The following is a 10387-nucleotide window of genomic DNA, read 5'->3' on the forward strand; positions in this document are numbered from 1 at the left end:
GCGCTGTGACCGCCGACTCGCCGTCTGGCCGGGGACATGGATCATCTTCACCGGGGGCGACTCTGAAATCCTCCGGGTATTCGATTTTTGCAAAACCACCCGAAGAAAGGTGCTCCCATACAGCACCAGGAAAAAGGGCGCTGGTGGTCTCACTCTTGTAGTTGCGTTCTGCTTTCTGGCTGGCGCTCTCCCTCAGGCTGCTCAGGACGACCCTCTCGGTCTCTTCCAGGTACATTTGCTGGTATTCCCACCAGTAGTAAGGCTTCCCCCAGCAGCGAGACACGTGGCAGCAACTGATGCAGACCGCGATTGCCACAAGGACAAGCAGGAGGATCAGTCCAGCCATCTGCAGGGAGAGGGGGAGGTGCAGATAAAGTGGATATGAAAAAGGGTCTCGACCCGAAACATCACCCATCTCTTCTCTCCAGAGATGCTGCCTGTCCCGCTGAGTTAGTACAGTTTTTTGTGTCTATCATCAGCCGTGATTGAATGGCGGAGTGGGCTCGACAATAGACAATATGTGCAGGAGTAGGCCATTCGGCCCTTCGAGCCAGCACCACCATTCAATGTGATAATGGCTGATCATCCCCAATCAGTACCCCGTTCCTGCCTTCTCCCCATATCCCCTGACTCCGCTATCTTTAAGAGACCTATCGAGATCTCTCTTGAAAGTATCCAGAGAACCTGCCCCCACCGCCCTCTGAGGCAGGGAATTCCACAGACTCACAATTCCCTCTGTGTGAAAAAGTGTTTCCTCGCCTCCCTTCTAAATGGCTTACCCCTTATTCTTAAACTGTATGTGGCCCCTGGTTCTGGACTTCCCTAACATCGGGAACATGTTTCCTGCCTGTAGCGTGTCCAAACCCTTAACAATCTCATATGTTTCGTCAAGATATCCTCTCATCCTTCTAAACTCCAGAGTGTACAAGCCCAGCTGCTCCATTCTCTCAGCATATGACAGTCCCGCCATCCCGGGAATTAACCTTGTAAACCTACATTGCACTCCCTCAATAGCAAGAATGCAAGCAAGAATTTCATTGTCCTATCTGGAACACACATGACAATAAACTCTCTTGATTCTTCAATCTTTGAATCTACTCACTCGCGATTCAAACTTCAAAGTGCGGATTACTTCGGAGTCCTCCTTCGGCGGTTCTTGGGGCTGGGCTGTTAATGGAGTATCTTGTCCATGAGCAAGCCTAGAGAAGTATTGGATACAGCAGTAGCAGTCGCCATCCAGGAGAACCACCATAATCCACATCCAGCCGTGGTAGAAGACTTTGAGAAAGGAGACGAGCTGCCAGGAGGCCGGGCGTTGGCGGCGGGGGTCCGAGATGGTCACCAGGTGGTCGCTGCGTTTTGCCACAGCCCTCTGTGGACAACGGCAGTAGACCAGGCATTCCCTGTGGACAAAGACACTGAGGAGGGTGAGGACGGTCGCCGGGACCAGGAGGAAGGAGATGCCGTAGACCTGGTTGTAGGCGACCAGCCAGGGGCACTGGCATCCTATCTCGGCCATCTCTTGCAAGCCCCAGAAGACGGTGGCCACCACCAGGGATCCGATCACCTTGAAGATGGGTGTCCCCACCAGGGCTAGCTTGTCGTGCTCAGACAGTTGCAGAAGGTTGAGAGGCATGGCGACTCAGTCCCCCCCTCCTCCCCTCTGGCGGTGGAAACACTCCAGCGTTGGCCATTTCATCCAAGCTGCTGGGTGAGTGACAGCGTCCGTGTTTGCATTGCAACGCGTCCTTGCATTGCAAGTTTCCGGCCTCGTCCTCCACGCTCTCCTGGTCCTGAGATCACCCCATGCCTCTTGAAGTTGATGCGAATCAAATTACGTTATAACTAGTTATAGTTTTAGAGATGGCGCTGCGTGGAAAAGGGGCCCCTTCGGCCCAATTTGCCCAATGCCGACCAAGATGTCCCATCTACACTTGAATGAATGAGTGAGTGAGTGAATGAATTAATGGTTTATTTCGGACATACATTAAAAAGAACAACTTAACACTCGTACACTTAAACTGTGGCCCCTGGTTCTGAATTCTCCCCAACATCGGGAACATCTTTCCTGCCTCTAGCGTGTCCAACCAGAGAAACATAGAAAATAGGTGCAGGAGGAGGCCATTGGAACCAACACCGCCATTCATTGTGATCATGGCTGATCGTCCCCAGTCAATACCCCGTGCCTGCCTTCTCCCCATATCCCTCGACTCCACTAGCTCCTAGAGCTCTATCCAACTCTCTCTTAAATCCATACAGTACTAGGCCTACACTGCCCTCTGTGGCAGGAATTACATAAATTCACAACTCTCTGGGTGAAAAACTTTTTTCTCACCTTAGTCTTAAATGACTTCCCCTTTATTCTAAGACTGTGGCCCTTGGTTCTGGACCCGCCCAAATTTGGTAGCATTTTTCCTGCATCTAGCTTGTCCAGTCCTTTTATAAGTTTCTATAAGAACCCCCTCATCCTTCTAAACTCCAGTGAATACAAGCCTTGTCTTTTCAATCTTTCCTCATCTGACAGTCCCGCCATCCCAAGGATTAATCTCCTGAACCTACGCTGCACTGCCTCAATCACAAGGATGGCCTTCCTCAAATTAGATGCCCGATCTACACTTGTACACTTAAATTGTGGCCCCTGGTTCTGGACTCCCCCAACATCAGGGACATGTTTCCTGCCTCTAGCGTGTCCAAACCCTTAATAATCTTATGTGTTTCTATAAGATTCCCTCTCATCCTTCTAAACTCCAGCTAAGTTATTTCGCCAAGCATTCACATACAAGGAATTTGCCTTAGTGCTCCGCCTGCAAGTGCCAATATGACATACAGTGACAGTTAGGAATAACACATAAAACATTAAACATTAATAATAAAACATTGTTGATTAAACATGTGAATTAAATAAAATACCAGAGCAAATGGAGGCTACAGATTTTCAGTCATTGAGTAGAGCAACTACTCGTGGAGAAAAAGCTGTTTTTATGTCTGGCTGTGGAAGCTTTGACAGTTCGGAGTCGCCTTCCAGAGGGAAGTGATTTAAAGAGTTTGTGGCCAGGGTGAGAGGGGTCAGAGATGATCTTGCCCGCCCGCTTCCTGGCCCTTGCAGTGTAGTTCGTCAATTGTCCCAGTCGGAAAAGCAGGGGGCATGATCTTGTATAACACCATTTCAATCAGTCTCGGAAAAAGGACCCAGAACATCACCTATCATATACCGCTTGGCCAGCTTACAACCCAGCTGTTTATTGATGTCTCTCACTTCAAGTAGCCCTTCCATCCCCCCTCTCTCTCTCCATCCCTCCTCCTCCCTAGCCTGGGGGGGGGGGGGGGGGGGGGGGGGGTTCCCCCGGCCACGGGTACCATGTAATCCCGTGTTACCTGATCCATGGTCCGATAGTCGGCGACTAAACTGTCTCCCCCATCTGGTTTGCCAGGTGAGGAGGGAGGGGACTGTGGACATCCAGCAGGACCAAAAACAAGAGCTGTCAAAAAGGGCGGATGAGCTTCTAGCGAGCCAACGGCCATCCACACTTCAGTAGAAGTTGCGATCACTGTCGTAGGTAGCATTGTAAGGAATGATGATAAAGCACACACACACCAAAATCCTAGACTTCCAGTGGCGGAAGTCCGCAGGAACTGGAGGACAGAGATGTGTGGTGCGTCCATCACTGTTCCCATCGGAAACCAGCACCACTGCGTCGCTAATGTTTTCAACGATGATCAATGAATGTACTACAGACAATTTTAATATTCATACCGAGGGAATTAACTGGTTAATTAACCAATTAACAATATAACCAACCTGATCTCCCGGTGGCCCAGCACTTCAACTCCCCCTCCCATTCCGAATCCTACCTTTCTGTCCTGGGCCTCCTCCATGGCCAGAGTGAGTCCCACCGTAAATTGGAGGAGCAACACCTCATATTTCGCTTGGGCAGTTTACACCCCAGCGGTATGAACATTGACTTCTCCAATTTCAGGTAGTCCCTGCTTTCTCCCTCCTTCCCCTCCCCTCCCCAGCTCTCCCACAGCCCACTGTCTCCGCCTCTTCCTTTCTTCTTCCCGCCCCACCTCCAACACCCCCCCACACTCACATCAGTCTGAAGAAGGGCCTTGTCCCGAAACATCACCTATTCCTTCGCTCCATAGATGCTGCCTCACCCGCTGAGTTTCTCCAGCATTTTTGTCTACCTCAGCCAATTAACTTGTACGCCTTTGGAGTGTGGGAGAAAACCAAAGATCTCGGAGAAAACCCACGTAAGTCACGGGGAGAACGTACAAACTCCGTACAGGCAGCACCCGCAGTCAGGATCAAACCCGGGTCTCTGGCACTGTAAAGTAGCGACTCTACCATTGCGCCACTGTGTATAACTCGTTATCCTAGCCCACAGCCAACAATAGGCCGTTCCCCTGAATGGGGTACTGATTGTGGATGAACAGCTATAATCACAGTGAATGGCTGTGCTGGCTCGAAGGGTTGAATGGCCTCTACTCCTGCACCTATTGTCCATTGTCTATCATCGTTACTGTTTTGCATATCTTTCATTCACTTGTTCTTACATCTCATTATATCATCGTCTATATCTCTCGGCTCCCTTTCCCCTGATTCTCAGTCTGAAGAAGGGTCTCCACCCGAAATATCACCTGTTCCTTCTCCCCAGAGACGCTGCCTGTCCCGCTGAGTTACTCCAGCTTTTTTTGCGTCTATCTTCGGTTTAAACCAGTCTCTTGCCCTCCATGTTCTTCAGAGACGCCGCCTGACCCGCTGAGTCACTCCAGCACGTCATGTCTTTTTTTTATGTAAGCGTGCACCTGCTGTTTCTCGTGTTAACAAACTGTGCAAAATTTGTGTCGTGTTTCGACGAACATATTGCCCAATAAAGAGTACAGCGTGCTAGGTTGCAAACTTGATTTTAATCCCCGTGATGTTACATCACAACACACACACACACACTAGAGTCTACAGTAGAGAAACAAAGCTGTCCTAGCTTCAGTTGCAACAAAAAAATGCTTCCTTCAGCATTTTACAGTGTAAGGTCTGTATTGCAAGTGTGCACTGAGGACTTGTGTTTCAATCACTTCCGATACACTTTACAAAACATTTAGAAAAAAAAAAGTTAAAGACACTCTTCCCGCTGCATCCTCAATGGCATTATCAAAACAAAAAGCCGCACTGTTCCACAAGCGTGCCTGAGAGGTACAGCCCGATTTGAGTGGAGGTGAAGGCTTGTGAGACAGGCCACCCAACTTGGCTGCCCCAGTTTCAAGCCTGGAGCGGGTTTCTCCCAGAGCAGTGGCAGGCACCAGCAAGATAAATCTCCCCCCCCCCCCCCACCCCTCTCACGCACACACACACACACAAAATGCTCTTGCATATTCTTCTTAAAACTAAGTGGAACATACATGACCACGCTGTAAATGGTCCCCTTCGGTTATTTTGGGGCATGGTTTTGGTAAACAAATCTAAAAAAAAAAAAAACTTATCCCAGAAGTCTAACTTTTGGAACTTTTGAAATCTAAAAAAGTTTCCAAAAGTCCAAAAAAAAAAAATCTTTTTTTTTTTTCTCTCATCCCAAACAAAGTTGCAAATAAATATTTCTTCCGAAGGACCGGAAGAAAGACAAAAGGGAGGATGGACAGGTCATTGTCTTTTTCCCTGGACCTATAAACCATTGCGGATTCAACACAAAATGGTGGGGATTTGTGGCATGCGATTTTGGGGAGGGATAGTGAGGGGAGAGAGAGAGAGAGGAAGGAGAGGGAGAGAGAGGAGGGGAAGAGGAGAGGGGAAGAGGAGAGGGAGAGAGAGAGAGGAGAAGAAGAGGAGGGGAAGACTGCAACAGAAACACGAAACATGAGATGGTCAATCCATCTTCATATGTTGCACAAGTCTTAGGGAGAACATTAAAAACAAAATGCCAGAATGTTTAAAAAAAACAAAAAGCAGATGAGAATTTGGATTTTCTTTTGGTGGTTGACAACGGTGAGTCAGTTTGTGTTGAGGACAGTTTGTGTAAATCCTCGGCTACCTCCGTTCCACACTAGTGCCCGTGGCGCTCCTCATTGCTTCTGCTGCATGGCCTCCTTCCTTGCGGCGTCTTGCAGTAACTGGGTGTCCACCTCATCGGCCGGCAGCTGGACGTAACGCACCACCGAGCCACGGATGAAGCAGTTCTTCACGGAGAGCTGGCGGGGTAAAGAACAGCGGTGAGCGCGCGGGGAGACGGGACGACGTCCGAGCTAGCGTAGGAAGGAACTGCAGATAGACCGAAAGGGACTCGACCCGAAAACCGTCGCCCTCTACTTCTCTCCACAGACAAGGCAAAAATAGCTGGAGTAACCAGACTGGATAGACTTGGTTTATACTCTCTAGAATTTAGAAGATTGAGAGGGGATCTTATAGAAACTTGCAAAATTCTTAAGGGGTTCGACAGGCTAGATGCAGGAAGATTGTTCCCGATGTTAGGGAAGTCCAGGACAAGGGGTCACAGCTTAAGGATAAAGGAGAAATCCTTTAAAACCGAGATGAGAAGAACTTTTTTCACGCAGAGAGTGGTGAATCTCTGGAACTCTCTGCCACAGAGGGTAGTTGAGGCCACTTCATTGGCTATATTTAAGAGGGAGTTAGATGTGGCCCTTGTGGCTAAGGGGATCAGGGGGTATGGAGAGAAGGCAGGTACGGGATACTGAGTTGGATGATCAGCCATGATCATATTGAATGGCGGTGCAGGCTCGAAGGGTCGAATGGCCTACTCCTGCACCTAATTTCTATGTTTCTATGTCTATGTTAAAGGGCCTGTCCCACCTTCACGACCCAATTCACGATCTCTGCCAAGTTTGTCCTTGACTCACACTCGCAGTATGGTCGTCACAAGGTCGTAGGCAGGATGTGATGCTAGTCATAGAAACATAGACATAGAAAATAGGTGCAGGAGGAGGCCATTCAGCCCTTCGAGCCAGCACTGCCATTCATTGTGATCATGGCTGATCGTCCCCAATCAATAACCCATGCCTGCCTTCTCCCAATATCCTTTGATTCCACTAGCCCCCAGAGCCATATCTAACTCTCTCTTAAATCCATCCAGTGACTTGGCCTCCGCTGCCCTCTGTGGCAGGGAATTCCACAAATTCACAACTCTCTGGGTGAAAACGTTTTTTTCTCACCTCAGTCTTAAATGACCTCCCCTTTATTCTAAGACTGTGTGGCCCCTGGTTCTGGACTCGCCCCACATTGGGAACATAGTCATAGGTATTCGTGGCATCAAGTAGGTCTGGGCGTTTTTCTAACCTGGTAAAAAATGCCCACGAGTAAATAAGGTCGTGAATTAGGTCGTGAAAGTGGGACGGGCCCATAACTCGGCGGGGACAGGCAGCATCTCTGGAGAGAAGGAATGGGTGATGTTTCGGGTCGAGGCCCTTCTTCAGACTGGTTAGGGATAAGGGGAACGAGAGATATAGACGATATAGAGATATAGAACAATTAATAAAAGATATGCAAAAAAGTAACCATGATTAAGGAAACAGGCCATTGTTAGCTGTTTGTTGGGTAAAAATGAGAAGCTGGTGCAACTTGGGTGGGAGAGGGATAGAGAGAGAGGGAATGCCGGGGCTACCTGAAGTGAGAAAAATCAATATTCATACTACTGGGCTGTAAACTGCCCAAGCAAAATATGAGATGCTGCTCCTCCAATTTGCATTTAGCCTCACTCTGACAATGCAGGAGACCGAGGACAGAAAGGTCCGTGTGGGAATGGGAAGGAGAATTGTAGTGCACCTCTCCAGAGATACTGTCTGACCCGCTGAGTTACTCCAGCATTTTGTGTCTATCTATGGTTTAAACCAGCGTCTGCAGTTCCTTCTTGGTTTCTTGTTCCTCCAAAATATTCCAAATGGGATTTAAACTGAAGGTCGGAACTGGTCGTTGCCGGTTTAAACCGAAGCTAGACGCAAAAAAGCTGGAGTGACTCAGCGGGTAAGATCATGAGAGGGATTAGACACGGTAAACAAGTCTTTTACGCAGAGAAGGGGAATGAAGAACGAGATGACACAGGGACAGAATAAGGTTCGGGTGGTCTAATTTTTATACTGTATCCTATGGACTTAGGAATCAGTCTGAAGAAAGGTCCCAGCCCGAAATGTTACTTGACCATACCGACCATAGAGAATGGAGCGGCTGGGCTTGTACACTCTGGCGTTTAGAAGGATGAGAGGGCATCTCATTGAAACGTAAGATTGTTAAGGGTTTCAGCACGCCAGAGGCAGGAAACATGTTGCCGATTGGGGGAGTCCAGAACAGGGGCCACAGTTTAAGAATAAGGGGTAAGCCATTTAGAACAGAGACAAGGAAACACTTGTTCTCAGAGAGAGTTGTGAGTCTGTGGAATTCTCTGCCTCAGAGGGCGGTGGAGGCCGGTTCTCTGGATGCTTTCAAGAGAGAGCTAGATAGGGCTCTTAAAGATAGCGTAGTCAGGGGATATGAGGAGAAGGCAGGAACGGGGTACTGATTGGGGATGATCAGCAATGATCACATTGAATGGCGGTGCTGGCTCGAAGGGCCAACTCCTGCACATATTGGCGCTACTCACTCACTCGTCCCCGACCTATGGACAACCCCGGTCCCGACCAATGATCATAGAGCGGATCTTTGATCCCGACAGTGAAGCCCAGACACAGAAGGTGCGCGGGCGGCTGTGCTGGCGGCTTTGCACAGGATACGGTTCAGCCAGAGCTTGGCGCGGCCGCCATTGAGGCCGCCAGCGCAGGTGTCCTCGAATCACCGCGGCCTCGGGCCCGGGAGGTACCGGAGATGATGGAAGTCTGTGGGCCAGATAATTACAGGGGGAAACAAAAACCACACCTGTAGGCGGGATGATTTTGGGTTACGGGCCGCCATCGGCCCGGGGGCCCTGAGTTGCCGGCCCCTGCATTAGACTATCATTAGCAGGGAATCGCCACCATTTGTCGTCTCTTGAGCACATATTTGCCAGAACAAACACAATTGCTGGGAGACACAAAAGAGTAACACAGCAGGTCAGGCAGCATCTCTGAGGAGAAGGAAAATGGGTGACGTTTCGGGTGCAGACACGTCTCCAGCATTTTGTGTCTACCTTCGATTTAAACCAGCATCTGCCGTTCGTTCCGACAAATACGACTGCTGCATACACTCACCATGTGTGGATATTTCTCTGGATCAGTCACACTGATATCCGTCAGTTTGATGTTCAGGTACTGAAAAGGAACAGAAGGGATGCATCACAACCTGGTTCGGGAAGATCTCCGTGCAAGACGGCAAGAAATTGCAGAGAATAGTGGACGCAGCCCAGACCATCACAGTAGACAACAGGTGCAGGAGGAGGCCATTCGGCTCTTCGAGCCAGCATCGCCATTCAATGTAATCATGGCTGATCATCCCCAATCAGTACCCAGTTCCTGCCTTCTCCCCATATCCCCTGACTCCGCTATCTTTAAGAGCCCTATCTAGCTCTCTCTTGAAAGTATCCAGAGAACCGGTCTCCACCGCCCTCTGAGGCAGAGAATTCCACAGACTCACAACTCTCTGTGTGAAAAAGTGTTTCCTCGTCTCTGTTCTAAATGGCTTACCCCTTATTCTTAAACTGTGCGGCCCCTGGTTCTGGACTCCCCCAACATCGGGAACATGTTTCCTGCCTCTAGCGTGTCCAAACCTTTAACAATCTTATATGTTTCAATAAGATCTCCTCTCATCCTTCTAAACTCCAGAGTGTACACGCCCAGCCGCTCCATTTTCTCAGCATATGACAGTCCTGCCATCCCGAGAATTAACCTGGTAAACCTACGCTGCACTCCCTCAATAGGAAGAATTGAGGGGTCAGTGGCATCCTCGAAGGGGCAGGATCCATGTGAACACGTGAAGTTGCCTGCCATCCAGGGCGGGGTCCATGTGTACACGTGATAGATGTGGCCTGCCATCCGCTCACAGACATGCGGCCGGCACTTTGCAGAACAAGGTTGCCCACCCCTGCTATAGATAGTCACAGCGTGAAGCACCAACTAAATCCATATTGAATGAATTGCCTCGAAGAAAGTAAACAGCTTGCATGATCATTGTCAAGTCAAACTGAAATGACAGAACAGGTGCAGAGAAATGCTACATTGAAATCACGAGACGGTGATTAAAGTGGGCGGAACCCCAGCCTGCTGAGTTCTGCCCGGGGGTCAAAAGGGCACACAGCACCAGAGGCCAGTGAAGAAGACAGAAGAGACTTGCGTGCGGCAAAACTTGAACAATAAATCAAAAGGACTGTCCGAAAAGACTGTCGCGATAGCCAGAAAAGGCAAGCAGGACTGATTTTCTACAGACCCGATTGGCAGCCGGTAAGGACTGAACTCTAAATGAACTGAGCCGAAGACT

General features: G+C 49.3%; 1 protein-coding gene across 1 annotated transcript; it reads right to left on the reverse strand.

The window, feature by feature from the left end:
- Positions 1-5930: 5930 nt before the first annotated feature.
- smx5 lies at positions 5931-9225 on the reverse strand (the record flags this gene model as incomplete). Its single annotated transcript, XM_055630399.1, has 2 exons — positions 5931-6183; positions 9166-9225. Coding segments are annotated over 2 exons (186 nt in total), but the record flags the coding sequence as incomplete, so codon positions are not given.
- Between the last annotated feature and the right edge of the window lie 1162 nt (positions 9226-10387).

The sequence above is a fragment of the Leucoraja erinacea genome, unplaced genomic scaffold, assembly GCF_028641065.1.
Source record: "Leucoraja erinacea ecotype New England unplaced genomic scaffold, Leri_hhj_1 Leri_366S, whole genome shotgun sequence".
Lineage (NCBI taxonomy): Eukaryota > Metazoa > Chordata > Chondrichthyes > Rajiformes > Rajidae > Leucoraja > Leucoraja erinaceus.